At 43.3% G+C, this 25,202-nt stretch overlaps 1 protein-coding gene across 1 annotated transcript; it reads left to right on the top strand.

Moving 5' to 3' along the window:
• Nucleotides 1-18,531: 18,531 nt before the first annotated feature.
• LOC149456148 (E3 ubiquitin-protein ligase TRIM39-like) lies at nt 18,532-20,351 on the top strand. Its single transcript, XM_089685389.1, has one exon. It carries the CDS (start codon nt 18,532-18,534, stop codon nt 20,110-20,112), a length of 1,581 nt encoding a protein of 526 aa, XP_089541515.1. The 3' UTR covers nt 20,113-20,351.
• The last annotated feature ends 4,851 nt before the right edge of the window (nt 20,352-25,202 follow it).

The following is a 25,202-nucleotide window of genomic DNA, read 5'->3' as shown; positions in this document are numbered from 1 at the left end:
AAAAGGGGTCGTTTGGGGGGTGGGGGCGTTTTATGCCCAGCATTAGAAGTTTATGCCACACATCACTCACTCTTCTAAGCACCTGAAGATCAAGCCTTTTCTGACACTTTTTGTTCACATGAAAAAACTGAGCATTTTTTTCTATGAAATTAATTTATATTCCCCAAACATTATATATTTTTTTTAAAGCAGACACCCTAGTGAATAAAATGGTGAGTACTACAATTTTTTTATGTCACATAGTACTCGCGCAGCGATTTTTCAAATGAAAATTAAAACAAAATAAACTTTTTTTTACTTTTTAATGCACAAAAATACAATATATTGGCCAATTATTTGGTCAAATATAAAAGATAATGGTATGTTGAGTAAATAGATACCAAACATGACATGCTTTAAAACTGCACATGCCCCATGCAATGGTGACAAACTGCATACATTTTTAATATCCATAGGCAATGCTTTAAAAGCCTTCAAAAGCCACCGTTTTAGATTTACAGAGGAGGTCTAGTGTTAGAATTACTGCCCTCGATCTGACGTGCATGGCGATACCTCACATGGTGCAACCGCTGTTTACATAACGGCACAGGGTCAAGGCTTATGCACACAGGTGTGCGCGTGTGGGAGGGGCAAGTTTGTTTTTTGTTTTTTTGGGGGGGTGGTAAGTTATTTTGATTTTTTTATTATTTTTACATTGTACCTTTCATTTTTTTTTTGATCACTTTTAATGCTATAACAGGGAATGCAAATATCCCCTATAACTTCAATGGGCATTGCCATATATTCTTTTTTGAGAAATCTGGGGTCTATCAGACTCTGGATCTCTCCTCTGCCCTTACATTATGTAATCAAACCAAGATCGGTGATCAGATGCTTTCCCAATTTACAAATGGCGCTGTTTATATCCTGCAAAACTGAAGTGATGAAATGCTCGTAGCCTCCGAATTCTTAGACTATAGAGATGATTGGCACCATTCTGGTCTCCATCAGCTCTATGGTCAGCTGGCAGAAACACCGGCTGCATTCTCAGGTTCCCCCGATGGCACGGGACTGCCTGAGAAGGCCGTGGAATGCAACGGGGGAGGGGGGCATCATCTTCAACTGCTTGTAAAAGCAGTCCTGCAGCTAATTAGCCACTAGGAATGTTTTTATATGAAAGCTGATTTCCGGCTGAAAAACATGATACCAGGATGATGCCAGCAGCTGTAGGCATCATCCTGGTATAACCAAAGTCCAGTGATATACCAGTCCGTCGCTGGTCCTTGTTGGGTATATATGTTATGTTCTTTTTTTATTTGTATGCAGCCTGTGGACTGAATGAAAAAAAGAGAAGAAATCTCTGCCAGAGAAATTGTGTGGTATGCCCACCATCAGAATATTCCTCCCTGCATCCACCCACTTCTAATGGTGGGCACACATTAGGTCACACGGTGCCACATGCGCCAGTTTCAAGATTGTACAAATGTCTAAATAGTGGCACACCTGAATAAAAATTGTCCACATATAAGTGGTACCCCATATGGAGAAAGGATGACACCAAGTCCCAAACTATCTTGCCACTGCTCCCCATTTAGTCTGGGCGATCAGTGACTTATGGTGGGACTGTGAGGGGGGTGTATATATTTATTTATTTCAGGTACTTATATAGCGCCGTCAATTTATGCAGCGCTTTACATATATATTGTTCATTCACATCAGTCCCTAACCCTCAAGGGGTGTACAATCTAAGGTCCCTCACTCACATTCATACATACACATACTAAGGACAATTTAGAGAGAAACCAATTAACCTACTAGCATGTCTTTGGAGTGTGGGAGGAAACCAGAGTACCCGGAGGAAACCCACGCAGGCACAGGGAGAACATGCAAACTCCGGTCAGGTGGTGCCGTGGTTGGGATTCAAACCAACGACCCGAGTACTGCCAGGCGGAAGTGCTAACCATATAACCACTGTGCTGCACATACATATATGTGATTTTGCACAGCGGTGCCGCCCTGTTGCAGTATATGTACTGTGGCTGGTCAGCAACTGGTTAAAGGAGAAGTTCTCCTTTTTGGGCAGAATTTCTATTTTCATAATAAATTTAAGTATTCTCTAATGCCATTTCTGGCCCGGCCCCCCCAAATGTGCTTTTCTCTCACTCACCTCATCCACGGGACGTTTCATTTCTTGTCAGTTTATTAGAATTTGTAAAATGATTTTCAAGTTCCATCACTTCCTGTTGATGGTCTCTCGGCATTCACTTCCTGTAGGCCATCTACCAGAAGCCTTCACTTCCTTGTTGCGTCACGGAAGAGGGCATGGCAGTTCCACTCTGGACCACACCTCCCTCATTACTACCTCCCACCCACTTTCTATACAATCTGATTGGACAACTATTCCATAGTAAGAAATTGTACAGAGATTGTACAATTAGATTGCATAGTGTATGACCATCTTTATACAAGTATATTGGAGTGATGGATGGAGACACTCGCAGATGTGAATGGGGCCTGACCACCATGTAGTGATAACTCACATTCCTGCATGCGTTTGTTTTGGGTGTTTTCACTCGTCACTCATAGGGCAGCCCATTCACTTGAACGGTCTGCTCTACACACAACAATCACTCCGGGGCTTTGTATACGTGTGTTATCGCTGTTTTTGGTGCATTTTCCAAACTTGGGGTGCCTTTAACATGTATAACAGCACATGCACCATGTACATTTGCAGCATTTCTTAAACTCATGACGAAGCGAGCATTTACTGTGCATTTTCTGTGCATTTTATGTGCGTTCAGAAACGCACAGATGTGAATGAAGCCTCGTTTTTCTGTGTAATTTCACTTTCAGGCTCCATTCACACCTAGGGTAGTGGGGGTGGGGCACATTTTTTGTCTTGTTTTTCCAATGACACATATAGGGAAGCCCCTTTGATCTCAATGAGCTGTGCTACACGTGACAAAGTAGCTCATGGGACATTGTGGCGTGGTGCGTGTTGCACATTTTTTACTGCACATTTTACTTCATTTGTCACCAATTTTTTCATGTGGCAAAATGTGTGTTTGCTTCTGTGTTTGGTGTTCCATTAGCAATTAATGACACCGAAAGCACAACTAGGTCATTGTAGGTGTATAAAGGAGGCCATACACTATACAATCTGATTGTACAATCTCTGTACAATCTTCTTTAGATTTACCAAAATTATATACAGTAATAGGAGGATTCAGCATCTATCCAATCGCTCTGTATACAATCAGGCAGGCCCTTGCCCTACATCAGAGGAGTCCCGTGGGCTGCATGTGGCCCCAGGGAGTTTAGCATGTGGCCTGAGCCCCTCTGAAGAGATGGTGACAAAGCCAGGCAAGTGCACACATGGAGAGATGTCTGGGATGCTGTGTATATTGTAATGAGGTCAGTGCAGGATGTGTGTGCTAATGAGGTCAGCTGGTAAACTCCTTCGGGCATCTTACTGGTTTCTCCGTCCTAAATCTACATCCCAGCAAGTGATGAAGCTGTCTATGAAATACAGCAAGGGCCAAGGTGAGGCCTTCTTCTCAAAGTCAAAGAAAGCTATTTAATTTTTCTGCAACCGAGGTACATTAATGGTATATTGGTACATGGGGGCGGGGCCAGTCCATGGGGGGGGGTTGGAATGTAGAAAAACAAAGGTGAACTTATCCTGTAAGAGTGATGACCACACCTGCACTTTCTGCCCTCCTCCTCCATTCACAGACATTGTACTATAGCTTTAATACGTAAAAAACGTTTTGTGACTTCTAGATCTCACTTCTGGATATTACACTTTATTTTACAATTGACCAATTAAATGATACCGATGAAATTATACTAAATTAATTATATAAAATAAATGAAATATGAATTAAATAAACTATTAAAATGGGATATAATTGACCAATAAAAGAATGCCATCATAATTCTCTGCCTGTCAGGGTGTTGGCAGAATCATGAAATAAAATATAATAAAGAAGAATATTTTGGGGGTAAAAGGTGTGCCGTGTATGTGAGCCGCGTACCGTGTGAGAAGACTCAGATCCTGTATAACCACAAATCCCTTTTCAGGTCACATCCACCTCTCACCTGAGTGCACTTAGTGTGCCGTGTTTCTTTTCTACGCTCGTCTTTCTCTCTCTCTTCCAGTGTTGGGAGTGTAACCCATTGAAATGTTATTACTTGTTATACATTAGAATGGGAATGAGATGGTGGTGGATTGCTCTTCAGGGTTACTCACATTGATAGCACAGCCCTCTGGAACTTGTATTTCTGAGCAGCAGGACTTGGCTGATAAGCAGTGTGTCGGGGACTACATCTCCTAGGAGGGGCAGCGTGTGGGCGAGGAATATAAATATCAAATCCCAGGAGATGGGCCAGGAGTGTGAGGAGGGAGATGGAAGGAGAAAGAGGTGTGATGATGGCTGAGAGGCTGAGTTAGCCCGCAGAGCCAGGATTCAAGGGGAGAGAATGAGGAGAAAGAACTTGCCAGCCAGCAGGCACTCAACCCTACCAAGCAAGCTACTCAGACAGCAAGAGACCAAGTGGGACACCAAGTTTGAACCAGAGGGTCCAAGGACTGTCCACATCCACCGGAGAAGGCGGATTGTGGCAATTGGCCTAATCACATTGATTGGGTGAGAGAGACCCATGCATCCACTAGCTGAGTGAACATTGACATCTACTACCCCAGTTATCTGCTTGCACATAGTTGTGAACATTGTACACAGTTCCTCCAGTTTGCAGCCGAGCTATACCAGCACCGCTGATGGAACATATCTGCAGTACAGTTATCAATCAAGCTGATCGCAGGATATACAGTTATAGACCAAGATATAGCAGTGCCTACTGAAGCAACAAGTCTATCTCCCTTTTTGCATGCCAGGATCTGTTTCATGTACAGGAATGCAGACAACACAAGCTGCTGGTGTGAGAAATCATGTTGTACAACAGAACTGCATCAGGTCAGCATAGAACAGGAAACAGGAAGTATAAGGCAATGCAATATTTCCGGATACAAGTCGGGTCACAGTATTTGCATAATAACTCTATAACATCTCCCTTTATTACATTCAATTCAAACCTTGTAAACAATGCAACTGAACAGTCTTGAACATGGCATGCTGTGTTACTGGTAGATACACTACAGATTGAGTCTATCTGGTGGTCTTGAAACTCGACCACTACGCAAGAACACAGGGATTTTCCTGGGGAAATCCGTTCAGCTCCAGAAGGTGTTGATAAGTGTTGGTTATGTGTTAGAGAAGACACTGGTAGTGATGAGGCAGAACACTGTTTTACTTGTGTGGCTTAAGTTGCAAACATACAAAGCACATTTCAGCAGACATCTTGGTTTTTGAAGAGAGAGAGAAGAGAGAGAACCAACAAGTTTTACACATATGCACAACTAGTAACCTTAGTGTACAGTGCCATCTACTGGTCAAGTGATATTGACATACAATACTATATAGTACATGCTGTTGTATTCCCAACACCCCTTCTCAATGGCATGTGCATAATTATATGACATTTAGTCTCTTTTGTAGAAAACAATGACGTTCCCTTGGCAAAGGTTTGGTGAGTGCGCCTGCAGTCATCTCCTCTGATGGGCAGTACTGGATGTCGATAACCCCTTGTTCTTGCATGTCTCTGAGCAGATGATATCTTACATCAATGTGCTTGGTTCTTGGGTTAATCTTCTCAGAGTATGTAAGCTTTATGCATCCCTGATTGTCTTCAAAGATGGGTGTGGGTTGTGACATATTCAGTCCCATGTCTAGTAGAAGTTGACAAATCCAAATGGCTTCTTGACATGCATGTGCTGCTGCTATGTATTCCGCTTCAGTTGAAGAGAGTGCAAAAGTCACTTGTTTCCGACTAGACCAGCTTATGGTTCCTTGTCCATACTGGAAGATGTAACCACTTGTAGATTTGCGGTCAGTGGTGTCTCCATCCCAATTGGCGTCCACATATCCAATCAGTTTTGGGTTTGACAATGCTGGAAGTCGCAGCTTTATCCAATTTGTTCCCTTTAGGTACTGCATTACCCTCTTAACTGCATTCCAGTCATGCTGACACGGTGTTGCGACTTTCCTGCAAAGTATTCCCACTGCTACGGCGATGTCTGGTCTTGTCACGTTGGCGATGTATAGCAATTTTCCGATTGCCCTGCGGTAATAATCATTGTTAGGTAACAAGTTTTCTGTTCCACTGTTTTTGGATAATCTGGTTTCATTGGTGTTTTCGCTTCCTTTGCATCTTGCATGTGAAACTGTTCTAACATTTCTGTAATTTTCTGACTTTGGTTAAGAAGATAGCTTCCATCCTCTTCCCGCTCTATTTGAATTCCTAGGTAGTGAGTAATGTTCCCCAACTCTTTAATTTCAAAATTTTGTTTCAGTTTGTGAACTATTTGGTCATAGTCCCCTTCTTGTTCAAAACACGTCAAGATGTCATCGACGTATATTAGGATGTATGTCCATTTGTTCTCTTGATTCTTTGAATACAGACATGGATCTGCTTTACTTTTTGAGAACCCTTCCTTTCTGAGTATTTTGTTCACTTTTTCATTCCATGCTCTCGCCGCTTGCTTGAGCCCATGGATGCTCTTTTGCAGTTTGCATACAAGGTTCTTTTCTCTCTTTCTCAAATCCTGGTGGCTGTTCCATGTACAGATCCTCTTTGATGTCTCCATACAAAAAGGCAGTTTTGACATCTAGATGCTTTACTTGCATTCCTTTTCCGGCAGCAATACTAAGGAGTGTTCTTATAGTAGAATGTTTCACAACTGGAGCAAATGTCTCATCGTAATCTTCTCCAAATTTCTGGGAGTATCCCTTGGCAACTAATCTTACTTTGTACCTATAGATGTTTCCTTCTGCATCATATTTCACTTTAAAAGTCCATTTGCTTCCGATGGTTTTGCGACTGGGAGGGAGTTCTGTTAGTGACCAAGTTTTATTTTCTTGAAGTGATTTTATTTCTTCTTCAGTTGCTTTTCTCCACTGATCGGCTTCCCTTCTCGGCAAAGTTTCTATGTCTTCCCAGGATGTTGGCTCCTGTGTTTGATGTGTTTTAGCAGCGTATGATAACCTGCGGGGTGGTTTCCCTTTTGTCATTCGAGAGGATCTTCTGATTTCTTGTTGTTCAGTGGGTTCTATTGGCTCGTTGATTGTAAGTTCTACTTCTTGTTCTGGCTCTTGTCCTGCTTTGCATGGGTCAGTGTCTCTTGCTGATTCAGCGCGTAAATCCTCTCCACATTTTTAAAGAATTGTATTATTTGCTGCTTCACTTTCATTAAAATAAACACTGCGGCTTACTGTGACCTTGTTGGTCTTTGGACAAAGGATTCTATATCCCTTACTCTGCTCACTGTAGCCAACCAGAATGCCTTCTATGGCTTTGTTCTCCAACTTGGAGCGTTTCTGACTTGGAATGTGGGCATATGCTTTACAGCCGAACACTCTGATGTGTCCTACGTTAGGTTTTGATCCATTCCACATTTCATATGGTGTACTCTCAATAGTTTTTGATGGAAGCCTGTTTTGTAGGTATGTTGCAGTCATTATTGCTTCTCCCCAGTATTTGTTAGGTAAGGCAGCGTCCAAAATCATACATCTGGTCATTTCTACAAGAGTGCGATTCTTTCTTTCAGCTACACCGTTTTGCTCAGGAGTGTATGGTACAGTTGTTTGGTGTATAATACCTTGTTTCTTTAGGTATGATTCCATCTCTTTATTCATATATTCCCCTCCATTGTCAGTGCGTATTATTCCAGGTTTCCTTTGAAACTTGTTGCTTGTCATAGCTACAAACTCTTGAAGTTTTTCTAATGTCTCACTTTTGTGCTTCATTAGATACGTTATTGTGTACCGGGAATAATCGTCGATGAAAGTCAGTAAATATCTGTTCCCGCCAGGTGTGATGGTTTTCATTGGTCCGCACGCATCACTGTGTATCAGTTCCATGGGTTTAATGGTTTTACTCTGACTGGTCTGTGGAAGAGAGGTTCGGGTGGCCTTTGCTTTGATGCAACACGTGCACTTGCTGAGTGTGTGGCAAGTCAATATTTTCATGTCTTCTGATAGACTTCTCTTTGCAAAGTCCTTTATAGCTTCTGGGTTTCGATGCCCCAATCTTCTATGCCACAGGTGGATGCACTTGTCATGTGGGTTATGAGTTGCTGCATTAGCCTTCTCACTTTCAGTGACGAGTTTGTACAGATGTTCATTTAATCTTCCTCTTGCTAGAATTTGCTTTTTCCATTTTGAATTGTGCATTCATTACCTCTGAATTGGACAGTGAGTCCATTGCTTGCAAGGGTTTTAACTGATAGGAGGCTTCCTTCTAGGCTTGGAACATATAGAACATTCTTTACAAGGATGCTCTGCTTGCCCCCTGATGGCGTTTTGCAGTTCAGAAATCCCTGACCTTTACCTTCCGCTGTAATACTTTTCCCATTTGCTAGGAAGACTTTATCTTTTACACTAAAATCAATTTCTGTGAAGAATGTCTCGTCGCTTGTCATGTGACTTGTTGCCCCTGAATCAATGTACCATCCGTGTGAGGTACTATTCTGAGTCACTTTAAAAGTACCACTCCATGATGCACTTTCATTTTCTTTCATGACTGCTTTAGCTCTTTCTCTTGTGGGTAGCCCCCGCTTTCTCTGCTCAGCTTTCCAGATTGAACAGTTCTTTTTCAGGTGACCAGCCTTTTTGCAGCGAAAACATACCCTGGTTTCTTTGCTTTGTCTTATGCCTTCATGCACCTTCAGAGCTGCCTCTGGTCTCCCGTTCTCTTCACTATGCAAATTTTCCTTTCTTCTGCTGTATTCATCAATTAATTTTCCCATAACATATTCTAGAGTCAGTTCAGTTTCCAGTCTAGTTTCTAGAGCATTTATAAGGGCACTGTATGATTCTGGAAGGCTGCATAGTAGTAGTGCTACTACATGATTGTCTTTCATTTCTTCACCTATTGCACCCAGCTGGTCCACAATTTCTAGCATAGCATTTGCATGTTCACCCATTTCCTGCCCTTTTTCCAGCCTCATCTTATACAGTTTGCGCAGCAGATATAGTTTACTGTTTAGGTTTGCACGTTCATGCAGTTTTTGTAATGCAGTCCACATACCTTTAGCTGTGCTTTCTTTCCTTATATGAATGAGTTGATCGTCCACTAACAGGCTTATGACTGCTTTTACTTGCCTATTTTTTCTGTCCCATTCTTCCGGGTTGTCATTGGGTCTGTGTGTATCTAGTACCTGCCACAAGTCATCTTTGGATAACAGCATTTCAAGCTTAAACTCCTATAGCTGGTAGTTGGTATTGTTGAGCTTTGCTATTATAAACTTCATATCTGAAGCACTTGCCATCTTTCAGTGAATTGGATACAGCTCTTGTTTCCTCACACAGGATTTGGTAGGATTGAAAATGCAGCACTTACTTGCTTGTAGTTCTCCTTTTTCCAATGTCTGGAGCTGGGCCCATAACCTGTTGGTTATGTGTTAGAGAAGACACTGGTAGTGATGAGGCAGAACACTGTTTTACTTGTGTGGCTTAAGTTGCAAACATACAAAGCACATTTCAGCAGACATCTTGGTTTTTGAAGAGAGAGAGAGAGAGAATTAACAAGTTTTACACATATGCACAACTAGTAACCTTAGTGTACAGTGCCATCTACGGTCAAGTGATATTAACATACAATACTGTATATAGTACATGCTGTTGTATTCCCAACAATAAGGAGCTACCCTCTTTCCTGGCTGGTGTGTTTGGCAAAGAAGAACTTGACGGGATATGTGGCTGCATTGTGTCATCATCATTGTATCCCGATATGACAGCAGAGTTCTCTCTGCTTTGAGTATATGGTCCAGTAGGACTCGGGGCATTGAGCACCTCAGGAGGATCACGTGCAGGATGCTCATAGGCTTGTGTGGTGAATCGTTCTGCCCTTCGCAGGTACACTCAATTGCGGCGGTAAAGACTGCCTTCTACGTCAACAAGATATGATCGAGGAGCAACCCTCTGAACACAGGAACCCAGTCTCCAGCGACCGGTACTGTCACCTGGAAGCGGCTTCATATGGAATGGCTCTCTAATGAGTTCAGGTAAGTCTTTAGCAGACACATCGTATGACAGTTTGGCAATCTGTTTCCTCCACTGCAGTTTCGCACACCACCAAGGATCAAGTAATTTGTCGGCCACAGGCAATTAAGTCTTCAGTCTCCTAGACATCAAGCGCTGTGCAGGACCATGCCTTCAGATGGGGTGTTCCTCCAATGTAGAATGGCCTTCCATGGATCAGTACCATCAAACTTGGCCTTCTTACAAAGATTCTTCACTATCTTGACAGCCGATTCCGCTTTACCATTGGCTTGCGGGTGCCTCGGGGATGAGGTAACATGCTCAAATCCCCAATCTGTAGAGAACCGTCTGAATTGCTCACATGCAAATTGAGGTCCATTATCCGAGATAACTCTATCCGGCTGGCCATAACGTGCAAACTGCTTTACAACGCTTGATGGTACTATCAGCAGACAGGTCAGGAAGTAGCTCAATCTCCCAAAAGTCAGAATAGTGATCAACAATTAGTAGAAAATCCTGGCCAGCATAATTCAGTAAGTCCATGCTTACAATTTGCCAAGGTCGGGTGGGCAGCACATGCGACATCATAGGTTCTTTCTGTTGTGCCTGCGCATATTCATTGCATGCCAAACAACAGCTAACAAAGTCTCTAATCTTGTTCTGCATGTTGGGCCAGTATAGGGTATCACGTGCTTGCCTATAGCATATATCTATAAATGTTGCGCTCCTATGATCCAACTATATAAAGTGTGTGAAATATACTATTATACAGTCATGGCCGAAATTGTTGGCACCCTTGATATTTTTCCTGAAAATCAAGTATTTCACACAAAAAAGGTATTGCATTAACACATGTTTTGCTATACACATGTTTATTCCCTTTGTATGTATTGGAACAAATATAAAACAGAGGCAGAAAAGCAAATATGACATAATGTCACACAAAACCCCAAAAATGGGCTGGACAAAAGTATTGGCACCCTTAACTTAATATTTGGTTGCACACCCTTTGGAAAACATAACTGAAATCAGTCGCTTCCTATAACCATCAATAAGCTTCTGACACCTCTCACCCGGAATTTTGGACCACTCTTCCTTTGCAAACAGCTCCAGGTCTCTCTTATTGGAAGGACACCTTTTCCCAACAGCAATTTTAAGATCTCTCCACAGGTGTTCAATGGGATTTAGATCTGGGCTCATTGCTGGCCACTTCAGAACTCTCCAGCGCTTCTTTGCCATCCATTTCTGAGTGCTTTTTGACGTATGTTTGGGGTCATTGTCCTGCTGGAAGACCCAGGATCTTGGACGCAAACCCAGCTTTCTGACACTGGGCCCTACAGTGCGACCCAAAATCCTTTGGTAATCCTCAGATTTCATGATGCCTTGCACACAGTCAAGGCACCCAGTGCCAGAGGCAGCAAAACAACCCCAAAACATCATTGAACCTCCACCATATTTTACCGTAGGTACTGTGTTTTGTTCTTTGTAGGCCTCATTCCGTTTTCGGTAAACAGTAGAATGATGTGCTTTACCGAAAAGCTCTATCTTGGTCTCATCTGTCCACAAGACGTTTTCCCAGAAGGCTTTTGGCTTACTCAAGTACATTTTGGCAAACTGTAGTCTTGCTTTTTTATGTCTCTGTGTCAGCAGTGGGGTCCTCCTGGGTCTCCTGCCATAGCGTTTCATTTCATTTAAATGTCGACGGATAGTTCGCGCTGACACTGATGCTCCCTGAGCCTGCAGGACAGCTTGAATGTCTTTGGAACATGTTTGGGGCTGCTTATCCACCATCCGGACTATTCTGCGTTGCAATCTTTCATCAATTTTCCTCATCCGTCCACGACCAGGGAGATTAGCTACAGTGCCATGGGTTGCAAACTTCTTGATAATGTTGCGCACTGTGGACAAAGGCAAATCTAGTTCTCTGGAGATGGACTTGTAACCTTGAGATTGTTGATATTTTGCCACAATTTTGGTTCTCAGGTCCTCAGACAGTTCTCGTCTCCTCTTTCTGTTGTCCATGCTTAGTGTGGCACAGACAGACACACAATGCAAAGGTTAAGTGAACGTCTCTCCTTTTTATCTGCTTTCAGGTGTGATTTCTATATTGCCCACACCTGTTACTTGCCCCAGGTGAGTTTACAGGAGCATCACATGCTTGTAACATTCTTATTTATCCGCAGTTGTGAAAGGGTGCCAATACTTTTGTCCAGCCCATTTTTGGAGGTTTGTGTGACATTATGTCAAATTTGCTTTCTTTCCTCCCTTTTTTTGTTTTGTCCCAATACACACAAAGGGAATAAACATGTGTATAGCAAAACATGTGTTAATGCAATACGTTTCGTGAGAAATACATGATTTCCTGGAGAAATATCAAGGGTGCCAACAATTTCGGCCATGACTGTATATACAAAACTTACAAAAAAATCAATATATCAATAAAGTGATCATAATAAAAAACAAAAATAAATCCGTTTATCCAAAAAAAAGTCCAAATTTGTGATAAAGTGATTAAAACATAATACAGTAACTTTCTGTGAAACCTTCAGTGAAATTAAATGTGCGCTCACCTCCTTCTAAGCCTATTATACAGGCTTAATAAACTTTTGGTTCACAAATCCTGGAACCTACTAAAATTGCTGCAGTATATCATGGATGTTGGGAACTTGTCTATAGCATGCTTCTCCACCAATGTGACTGGCATGAATACGAGTCAGCATCTCCCATCTTAAAGATTTAGGAATGATGACCCTTGGCCCCTTGTACAGTATACCATCTTGAATGGCGATTTCATCTCTGAAAGTCCAATATTCTCTCACAAGTAATGGGGCTTCCAACTTGGAATCAGGCCAACCATTCAGAACAACATATTTAGGAGCCTGAAGACTCTCATCGGTTTCAGTGTGCTGTTTTATCTGAAGCAATCGTTGGTCCATGACGTTTAAATAGTCTGAATGATTAATCTGTGACAGGACCTCCAGGTCCCGCTGAACATTGCAAACTGTGTGTTGTGCATACTCAGGTGTACCTCCTGCTGCTGTAGCTCTGCTAAGAGTGTCACTAATGTACATTTCAGGACCAGGTTTATAGACAACATTTAGGCAATAGTTTTGTAACGTGACAACATGCTCTGTAGACGTTTGGGTGCACACAAAAGTGGTTTCTTGAAAATAGAAATCAGAGGTTTATGGTCAGTTTCTGCCGTGATCTCGTCGCGCCCATAGAGGTAGTGGTGAAAGCGCTGGCAGGCAAACACTATACTCAGACATTCCTCTTCTATTTGTGCGTAGTTTTGCTCGGTAAGAGTCAGTGCCCTTGAAGCAAAAGCGATAGGCTGGCCAGCTTGCAATAGGCAACACCCAAGTCCAGTTTTGCTTGCATCACTTTGAATAGTTACAGGTTTTGTAACGTCATAGTACTTCAGGACAGGTGTGTCCGTGACCAAACGTTTGATGTCCTGCACTGCATTATCATGCTTAGGAAGCCAATGCCAAACAGTGTCCTTGTCCAGAAGCCTTCTCAATGGCTTGCAGACCTCTGAGAGGTGTGGTAGGAATTTTGCTAGGTAGGTAACAAATCCAATGAAGCGCTGCAGGGATTTCACATTTGCTGGCTGCGGCATATCCTGTATGGCTCTGATTTTTTCTGGGTCAGCCTTCAAACCCTCCCAGGTTAGAATGTGTCCATGAAAGCGGACCTCTTTGACCTTGAATTGCAGTTTTTTCATGCCAAGTCTCAATTTTATCTGCCTACAACGATTCATCAATTCCAGCAGTTTGATATCATGATCTTGCTCTGCTTCCTCATCTGTGTCCCCACAGCCAACCACAAGGATGTCATCAGCTATTGGTTCAATACCACCGAGTCCAGCCAATAGTTCATGTTGTTTATGTTGATACACCTCTGGTGCAACTGATACTCCAAAAGGCAGTTTGAGCCATCTTTTCCTTCCCCGCGGAGTCCAGAAGGTTGTCATGTAACTACTTGCATCATCCAACTTACACTGTAAAGATGTATACCGGGCATCAACAAGTGTGAACAGACGTGCCTTAGGCAGCTTGTACAAAACATCCTCGAGAGTTGGCATGATGTAGTGAGATCGTCTCAGTGCCATATTTAAGAATTTGGGATCTATGCATATTCGTAGCTTATTTGGCTTCCTTACAATCACCATGTTACTTATCCAGTCAGTTGGGTCAATCACTGGTGCCAAGTGTCCATTGGCCTCATACTGGTCAAGCTGTGCCTTAACTGCTTGTTTTGGTGCCACCGGCATATTGCATGGTGCACATTGGACTGGAGGGACACTCACATCAAGGTCGAAATGAACTTCCCCTGGTACAGATTCTACTGGCCCAGTAAACACATCACTAAATTCCTTTAGCAGCAGTTGTTTTGTCAAGGGCCCCTTGGATAGATTGTCCATCACATCAAGCTCTGCAGGGACGGAGAAACGTATCAGCCCTAGACGCTCACAGGTTGAGCCAGACAACAGTGGCTTTTGGCAGGCTTCCACAATTTCACACTCCAGCTTGTGTGTTAGTCCACGTATGGCACATTCTGTCTTGAAGAGCCCTAGAGATTTCATAATCGCACCGGAGTATAACTTTAATCTGGTGTCACTTGGCAGTAGATGTGCTTCTGGTGCTGACACCATTTTGTCTCTTCAGCACATTACATCCCACGTTGTTCCTGAATGGAGGTGACAGGATTGGGGCTTATTATTTACATGTAAAGTGACAAACCATTTCTTTCCTCTGGATTGCACAGCGCCGATCAATTCACTGCTGTCTATAACTTCAGTGGTGTGTGTGTGGGGGGAGGTAGGTGATCTGTGTGGGGGAGGTAGGTGATCTGTGTGGGGGGAGAGGTAGGCCCATCAATTCACTGCTGTATATAACTTCAGTGGTGTGTCTCTTCCTCATATGCGGATGTGTTCTCCACGTTGTGACATTTGCCTATTGATGGCCGTCGTTTACTTGACAAACGTTAGCAAAATGGTTTGTTCTTCCACAAGACTTCCAAGACTCCCCATAAGCTGGACACGGCTCTTTAATTCTTTCATGCACAGTCCCACAGTATTTGCAGGCTGTAGGGTTGGCAGTATTTGTGCTCATCAGGTGGCGTTGCTGCACTTTGTTCATGTTGCCATGCTGCATTGCAATGTTTATGCTGTCGGTCTGCTGTCTGTCCTGTTCCATAACTTTCAGACGTCTGTCAGTGAGCTCTGCTGTACGGCACGTCTCAATGGCTGTGTGTAGAGTGAACTCATGTTCTCTTAGGAGGCGCCTGCATGTGCTCTCTCACTAGCTATACCAACAACAATTGTGTCCCTTATCAATTTGTCTCTGAGTGCCATATTCACAAGTTGCTGCCTTTTCTCTCCAGTGTGTAACAAAGTGATCCAAAGATTCTCCCTCTTCTTGTTTGCAGCATCCAAACACATCCCTTTCATAAATGACATTTGTAGCAGGTATGAGATCATCTTCCAGTACATTTAGAATGGCTGTAACATTGTGTTGCTGATCTGCTGTGAGGGTCACATTGTGTTTATACACATGCCTGCATTCACTGCCCATGACTCTTCTCAGAGTTGCTGCCGGCACTCCTGCACATTTCTCATTCCAGCCTGTAGCCAGACAATAATCTTCACATTCAGCTCTGAAACATTCCCAATTGCTGCTCCAATCCCCAGTCATTGTCATCCCCTCTGGGGGAGGTATGCCATTCATGGCAGCCATATTGTCAGGAAGCCTCTGAGCTATCAAATCTCAGACAATCCTCAGTCTCAGGCTGTAGTTCACAAACCTGTGTTTCCCAAAGCTGCTGCGCTCCAAACAAGAGGCTCAGTCCTGATTCCAGTCACTTCTGACACCATGTTTCATGTACAGGAATGAAGACAACACAAGCTGCTGGTGTGAGGAATCATATTGTACAACAGAACTGCATCCAGGTCAGCATAGAACAGGAAGCAGGAAGTATAAGGTGATGCAATATTACCGGATGCAAGTCGGGTCACAGTATTTGTAGAATGACTCTATAACAGGATCCCTTTCACTATTCATCTTTTGCCCTCTGACATTCGGAGGGAGTTGCCTTTGTCCACAGACAATTATGCCAGCTGCTGCTATCTTCTACTTCCAGCTCACTTCATACATTGAGTTCTTAAAGGAAACCTGGCTCTAATTCTTCACCATCAATCAGGAAAAGTGTTAATAGTCTCCTTTTCCTTCAACATTTTTGGTGTGACTACTAAGGAACTATTAGCCACCCTTTGACTCAATTTCTCACAAATTGGGCCCCAACAGGCGTGCAGAATATATTACAGAGCTCTGAAGGGGACATTATCAATTATAACTGAGAATTCTCTTATTTCACATTTAATCTTTGCTAACTAGTTCTGAGGACTCGCAGTGAGCTTATCTGTTCATTTGATAGCCATTCCTGCTCACTGCGGATTGCACAGTCCCCTCAGACTGGAGGCAGTGGATCATTTCATAAAGCAGGCCTGCGAACAGTTCCTGTTGTTTTGTTGTGAATATCATTACTTTTGCTCACCATTGCCAAGAGTGATCACACTTACTGCCAATACCATGTTATTTTGTTATTCCTGTCCTATTCAGTTACCTCAGTAAACTTCATTTTGGTTTATACTACTCTGTGTGTGTCTCCATTTTACAGGTGTGATTTATCGGGGTCACCATCGCATGGTGGTGTCAGCAGAGGTTGGACTTTCAACAAGAGGTCCAGATTGACAGGGAACCCAAATAAATGACTAAAGCAAACCTTAAGGGGTAGTGCTACATATTATTTTTACTAGTAAGATAAATATAAGTGCAGCGCTGAGATACTGATGACCAGAAATATAATTGTGGTGTAAATCATATGCAAATAAATAATTATTTAACTGAGCAGCTAATATGCTAATAGTGATATATGATGATAATAAATATTAATCAATGTCTGTGCAAATGATCAAAATGTCCATAAAGTGACAAAGTGCAAAATAAGTGCTAATGCAATATAGTGCTTAATAATGAACCATTTCTGTAACAGCAATATAAGGTGCTAATAAAGTGACAATGGTGAACAAATGGCAATACTAAATTGTCAATACCATATAAAAGACAATCCAATGTCTATAAAAGTGACAATGTGGAGATCCAGATGAAAATGATCTCAAAGTAAGTTCTTCACATGCTAGAATGAATTCGGTGATGTGCCAGGAATGTGGTAAGATTGAGCACTCACCAGATGCGTAATATAAATATGCATTTATAAGTAATGTGGTCAACCGGAGGTCCCCTTAAGGATGCACACAGCCTGGTCTGGTCAGAGAGATCCCCTTCCACTGGGTTATCTGCAGCACCTCAACCATACTCCGTGATGGACTCGGCATCATTTTGGGTCCGTAAGGCATTTACGCTGAGGATGGAGGCAGAGCCCAGGACCAGACAAAGCTGGAGGTCCCAGGAGACAGAGCTGTACTGGGAGAGGTGGGACACTGCGGAGGGTCCCTGCCCCCTCCTGAAATCCTTTGATTGTGTTCGTGATCCTGACCTTTAGCACGCCATCATTTTCCCTCCTGGGCTCTGCCTCCATCCTCAGCGTAATTGCGGTACGGACCCAAAATGATGCCAAGCCCATCATGGAGTATGGCTGAAGTTCTGCAGATAACCCAGTGGAAGGAGATCTCTCTGACCAGACCAGGCTGTGTGCATCCTTAAGGGGACCTCCGGTTGACAACATTACTTATAAATGTGCATTAATATTACGCATCTGGGGAGTGTGCAATCTTACCTCATTCCTGGCACATCACCGAATATTCATTCTAGCATGTGAAGCACTTACTTTGAGATCATTTTCATTTGGATCTCCACATTGTCACTTTTATAGACATTGGATTGTCTTTTAGATGGTATTGACAACTTAGTATTGTCATTTGTTCACCATTGTCACTATATTAGCACCTTATATTGCTGTTACACAAATGGTTCATTATTAAGCACTTTATTGCATTAGCACTTATTTTGCACTTTGTCACTTTATGGACATTTTGGTCATTTGCACAGACATTGATTAATATTTATTATCATCATATATCACTATTAGCATAATAGCTACTCAGTTTAAATAATTATTTGCATATGATTTACACCACAATTATATTTCTGGTCATCAGTATCTCAGCGCTGCACTTATATTTATCTTACTAGTTTGGAGGTTGTTTAGTTACCTTTTTGGTGCATTAGCTGCTCATGTTTTAGCGCTCACATGTCTGCGTTTATTATTTTTACTGCTGTGTGAAAATCCTCTCTCTTCTGTACTTTGCTGTCTGCATCAAATATCACAGATCCAGCCTCACCCTGTGTAGGAGGATGTGACCCTCCCAACTGTATTCTTCCCCGAAGTCAGAGACTTTCACTTTCATTTCTCTCTTCTGCTGTCAGCGATGGCATCTGCTGATCTGAGAGCTGAGCTGGAATGTTCCGTCTGTCTGGACATTTATACAGATCCTGTAACCCTGAGATGTGGACACAACTTCTGCCGGGTCTGTATTGATCGTGTGCTGGATACACAGGGGGGGTCTGGAGGATATTCCTGTCCTCAATGCAGAGAAAAGTTTCCGGATCGGCCTTCTCTACAGAGGAACATAACACTGCGTAATATAATGGAGAAGTTGCTTTCTGCTCAGCCAGATCAAGAGGAGTCCGGGGTCTTCTGTACTTACTGTGTGGACTCTCCTGTGCCTGCTGTTAGATCCTGTCTACACTGTGAGGTTTCTCTGTGTGATAAACACCTGAGAGTCCACAAAAAGTCCCCAGAACACATCTTAACTGACCCCACCTTGTCCATGGAGAACAGGAAATGCTCCATCCATAAGAAGATCCTGGAGTATTTCTGCACCGAGGATGAGACCTGTATCTGTGTGTCCTGCACTTTGGCTGGAGAACATCGAGGACACCAGGTGGAGATGCTGGATGAGGCTTCTGAGAAGAAGAAGGAGACACTGAGGAATGTTCTGCAGAAACTTCTGACAAAGAGAGAGGAGATGGAGGAAAGAGTCCAGAGTCTGCAGAAACACAGGAGGAAAGTAGAAGATAAATCAGCTGGTGACACCAAGAGAGTCACTGCCCTGTTTAGAGATCTCAGGAGACGTCTGGATGACCTGGAGAAGAGAATCCTGAGAGAAATCTCCGGGAGGGCAGAGCGGATCTCCATCTTCATCCGGGATCTGGATATAAAGAAGAAGGAGCTGTCCAGGAAGATGCGTGATATTAAGGAGCTGTGTAACATGACGGATCCACTGACTGTCCTACAGGAATCAGACACAGGTGACTTGTGTGATACTGAGGATGGAGATAATGAGGACAGAGAGAGACATGAGGAGCTCCTCCATGATGGAGGGGGGCTGGATGTGGCTGGGATATCACACACATTACACACAGGTTTATCTGATATAATAACAGGGGTAAATGTATATTTCTATATACAGGGAGCTGAGGACATATTACTGGATGGAAACACAGCTCATAATATTCTACAGATATCAGATGACAGGAAAACTGTATCCTTGTCATATAGAAACCAGAATCGTCCAGAAACACCAGAGAGATTTCAGGATTGTCCTCAGGTGTTGAGCAGTCAGAGTTTCTCCTCAGGGAGACATTACTGGGTAGTGGATGTTGGGAGGTCAGATGACTGGGGAGTCGGGATGTGTTACCCCAGTATAGGCAGGAGAGGAGATGAGTCAGTGATTGGATATAACAACAAGTCCTGGGATTTGTACAGGAATGGTGATCAGTATGGGGCAATACATGACAGTAATCTGATCCTCTTTCCCCGCAATCTCTCCAGTACAAGAGTCAGGATAGATCTGGATTATGAGGCCGGGAAGATCTCCTTTTATGATCTGTGTGACCCAATCCGACACCTCCACACCTTCACCACCACCTTCACTGAGCCCCTCCATGCCGGGTTAGGTGTAGGGATAGGTTGGATGAAGATCTGTGGGGGGAATCGGGAGATGTGAGAACTCCGCCCAGAGATTGGTGATGTCACAGGGAGGAGAGATGTGATTTGGTGGAATGTTCAGCCAATGTGATAAAGCAGTGGGCGGGTCCTCAGTTGGTGTCCTTCAGGCTTTTCTACTATAAATAATAATAAGTGAGATTTCTCCCTCTGTCGCTGATCACTGTGATTATGTAGGATATCGGTCCAACTACCGGACTGACATCTATCTACAGTTGTGACCAAAATTATTCAACCCCCACTGAAATTGAGTGTTTTGGCCAGTTTGACATTGCTTTTGATCATTCAGTCATCTTGCTTACATTTACATTAAAGAGGCACTTGTAGGTCAGACAAATATAACATAACAGTTATAATGAAATAACCACAAATGTCTTTTCTGTGCTCACAGCATTATCAGTTTTATTCAACCCCCAAGTGACATTCAATCTTAGTACTTAGTACAGCATCCTTTTACAGTTATAACAGCTTTTAAACGTGAAGCATAGCTTGACACAAGTGTCTTGCAGCGATCTACGGGTATCTTCGCCCATTCTTCATGGGCAAAGGCCTCCAGTTCAGTCACATTCTTAGGCTTGCGCACTGCAACTGCTTTCTTTAAGTCCCACCAGAGGTTCTCAATCGGATTTAAGTCTGGTGACTGCGATGGCCACTCCAAAATGTTCCAGCCTTTCCTCTGCAACCATGCTCTAGTGGACTTGGAGGTATGCTTGGGATCATTGTCCTGTTGAAAGGTCCAACGTCTCCCAAGCCTCAGGTGTGTGACGGACTGCATCACGTTTCCATCCAATATCTCCTGGTACTGAAGAGAATTCATGGTACCTTGCACACGCTGAAGCTTCCCTGTACCTGCAGAAGCAAAACAGCCCCAAAGCATGATTGACCCTCCACCATGCTTCACAGTAGGCAAGGTGTTCTTTTCATCATAGGCCTTGTTCTTCCTCCTCCAAACATAGCGTTGATCCATGGGCCCAAACAGTTCTAATTTTGTTTCATCAGTCCACAGAACACTATCCCACAACTTTTGTGGTTTGTCCACATGGCTTTTGGCATACTGCAGTCGACTCTTCTTATTCTTTGGAGACAGCAAGGGGGTACGCCTGGGAGTTCTGGCACGGAGGCCTTCATTACGCAGTGTGCGTCTTATTGTCTGGGCTGAAACTTCTGTACCCACATCTGACAAATCTTTTCTCAGTTCCTCAGCAGTCACACGGGGACTTCTCTCCACTCTACGCTTCAGGTAGCGCACAGCAGTCGAAGTCAGCATCTTCTTTCTGCCACGACCAGGTAGCGTTTCAACAGTGCCCTTTGCCTTGAATTTGCGAATGATGCTTCCTAAGGTGTCTCTTGGTATGTTTAACATCTTTGCAATCTTCTTATAGCCATTGCCCTTCCTGTGAAGAGAAATCACCTCTTCTCTTGTCTTCCTGGACCATTCTCTTGCCTTCACCATGTTTGTAACCACACCAGTAAATGTCTAGAAGGAGCTGAGTATCACAGTCATTTTAAAGCTGCCTAATTGGTGCTTATTATGCTTGATTGCTGCTCGGTGACATCCACAGGTGTTTTCAATACCTGATGGAAAGCACCTGTATGAACCTCTGTTCTTCAGAGTGGTAGTCTTTAAGGGGTTGAATAATTGTGGCAATGAAGAAACCACATAAGAACCATTTACTACTGTATTACATAAACAATTGATGTCATTTTAGTTGCATTTGGGTAGTTACAACGTCCTTGTAGGATTTGATTCTGAATACAATTCCAAATGTACACTATAGTCCCTAAACCCCTTTACAGCATTGGGGGTTGAATAATTTTGGTCACAACTGTATCTATCTATCTATCTATCTATCTATCTATCTATCTATCTATCTATCTATCTATCTATCTATCTATTATCTATCTATCTATCTATCTATCTATCTATCTATCTATTATCTATCTATCTATCTATCTATCTATCTATCTATCTATTATCTATCTATCTATCTATCTATCTATCTATCTATCTATCTATCTATCTATCTATTATCTATCTATCTATCTATCTATCTATCTATCTATCTATCTCTCCATCCATGCCATGACAACCTGACATATTGCTTTCTCTGTAATTATGACATAGAAAATGATCAGATATGCCTTCAGCAATCTCCCTCCTTTTGCCCCCCCCCCCCTCCTCTCTGTCCCTCCCCCACATGCAGTCACTCTGTGCAGGGTGCAGTGCGGTCACTGTGATTGGACGGGATGGGGTCTCCTCTCCCCTCGTTCCTCCCTCCTATTCCATACAATCTATACGAAGATATGATCAAACTTGCAGCCATGACCTTTTTCTTAGTTGTGGATGGGGTGGGGGAGGGGTTAGAGCCCCGGTCAGATTTTTATATATCGGTCCTTTTGAAGATTTCCTGTCCGATTAAATGTTGTCAGCAGGACGGGAAGTGTCTCCTGACAATGGGAACATTCTACAGAGACACGTCATACATGAGGCTGGTAATATGGAGAATACAGGGGAGCCAAAGAGGGTGAGACCGGAGAACACGCTGAACAGCGATCTACATCACAGTGCTGCTAACAGTCACACCGTCTGATTGGCTGCTCCGGGTCTCACACTCTGCTCTGTGCTGAATAAGATGAGGGAAAAGGAGAACGCCGGGTTAATGTGTTCCTTCATCTTTATGGAATCCTCCAATGAAAGCCGGGGGCCAAATATATCATATTCCCTGGGGGGCCGAATATGTCACATTGCCTGGGGCCCCGAATATGTTACATGACCTGGGGGCCTGATTATGTCACATGACCTGGGGCCCCGATTATGTCACATGACCTGGGGGCCTGATTATGTCACATGACCTGGGGCCCCGATTATGTCACATGACCTGGTGCCCCAAATATGTCACATGACCTGGGGCCCCAAATATGTCACATGACCTGGGGCCCCAAATATGTCACATTGTCTGAGGGACAGAAAAATGTCACAGCTCCATGTTGGATTATGTCAGAGCTTACACAGGATACAAGGCTGCTGATTGGCTGCTCAGGCCTGAACAGTGTATGCTGGGAGATCACATGACCCCTCATACCAAACATTTATTGTACTGCAGCTTACCATTTCTTTGATATGGTGGCTGCATTAGTTTTCTTCTTTAGGCTTTATTTCCTTTATGTTCACCTAGTGATCCAGCCAGCAAGTCTGTTTTTCTTCAAAAGTACAAGATGTTCTGCAGATCTAGCAGTTAGAGGGCTGAGACAAACCGTTTACCACTGGCAGGGGTGCTTACACTGGTCAGTCTTTATGTATTCATGCAAAACCTTTATCCTGATAAAATAATAATAAATACAAATGTTTTCGCTGATAGAATAAAAAATGTGCATTTATTATTTGTGTAAGGATTGAGCGTGCAGAGCATTGCGCCTGTGATCCGTGGAGGGGTGGGACACGTGACATGTTATTAAAGGTGAACTTAGCCTCTAATATTCTGGCCAATGGAATCCATTAACGCTGAAATGCTTGACGCGCCTAAACAAGTGAGCGCAATACGCAGCTTTAGGCGCATGTTCTCCCGCCGTGATAGAAGGTGATCAGAGGAGCAAAGCAAACTCCCCATGTGCATAGAAGTGAGCAATGATTGCCTCCCCTCCCCCCTGATCCAGGAAACATTGGCCAGGAGTTTGTTCTATGGATGATTTTATTGTGTGAAGAAATACAAACAAATAATCGATCTACAAATAGAGAGAAAGAGATGAAAATCGATGGAAAAATCTCTGTGGAAACATGAAGAAATGATCCCGAGATTTACTAGTGACAGAAAACATGGGATCTATCCCCAATATAATGATCTGTCTATAATAATGTCTGATGAATAGAACCGGAATGTGTCCCCAATATCATGTGTCCCCATAGAATGGATCCCCAATAGAGTCCTACTGGATCCCTTTTATAATGGATCCTAATATCATGTGTCCCCATAGAATGGATCAACAATAGAATCCTACTGGATCTCTTTTATATTGGATCCTAATATAATGTGTCCCATAGAATGGATCCCCAATAGAGTCCTACTGGATCCCTTTTATAATGGATCCTAATATAATGTGTCCCATAGAATGGATTCACAAAATAATCCTACTGAATCAATAGCGGTCAGTGAAGCAACCAATCAGACTGATCTGTGTCTGACCGCATACATTGGAGGCAAGAGGAGAAATATGGGGTCTAATAGACCCCAGACCTCTCCATAAAGAGGACCTGTCATGGCCCATGAAATCACAAGGGATGTTGTTCATCCCTTGTAAGAGAAATAAAGTTGATAAAAAAAAGCTAAAGGTACAGTGTTTAAAGAAAAAAATTAATAAAGATATAATAAAATAGCAAAAAAAAAAGTTCCGTTCCCTGTGCTCACACGCAACACATTCATAGGTCCCTCACACATATGTAAATGGCGATCGCACCACACATGTGAGGTATCACCATGAACATCAGAATGAGAGCAATCATTCTAGCAGCAGACCTCCTGTGTAACTCTAGACTGGTAACTTGTAAAATGTTGCCTATGGAGATTTTTAGGTACCGTAATTTGGCTGCAAACTCTATACCGTGGCTGGAGTGGAACAAATTCAGATGGTGGGGGTGGCGATTTTAGTCTTGCCTAGGGCAGCACAAAATGAAAATCACCGGGGGCAGAGGATGGGAGGTCAGTAGGGCAGTGTACAGGGGGTCAGCAGGACAGAGGATGGGGCCAGCAGTGTGTAGGGCAGTGTACAGAGTGTCATCAGGGCAGAGGACAGGGATCAGCAGGGCAGAGGATGGGAGGCCAGCAGGGAAATGTACAGGAATGGTAAAGGCAGAGTACTGGGGGTCAGTAGAGCAGAGGATAGGAGTCATCAGGCAGAGAACAGGAGTCAGAAGGGCAGAGGGCAGGGGTCAGCAGGGCAGAGGATGGGAGGCCAGCAGGGAAATGTACAGGAATGGGAAAGGCAGTGTACTGGGTGTCAGTAGAGCAGAGGATAGGAGTCATCAGGCAGAGAACAGGAGTCAGAAGGACAGAAGGCAGGGGTCAGCAGGGCAGAGGATGGGAGGCCAGCAGGGAA

The sequence above is a fragment of the Staurois parvus genome, unplaced genomic scaffold, assembly GCF_062004578.1.
Source record: "Staurois parvus isolate SC_StPar_1 unplaced genomic scaffold, SC_StPar_1.0 ptg000374l, whole genome shotgun sequence".
Taxonomy (NCBI): domain Eukaryota; kingdom Metazoa; phylum Chordata; class Amphibia; order Anura; family Ranidae; genus Staurois; species Staurois parvus.
This window is presented reverse-complemented; position numbering and strand designations above follow the sequence as displayed.

What these genes read in the sequence shown, in the direction of transcription:
- LOC149456148 (XM_089685389.1), top strand. Translation starts at nt 18,532, where the DNA reads ATGGCATCTGCTGATCTGAGAGCTGAGCTGGAATGTTCCGTCTGTCTG.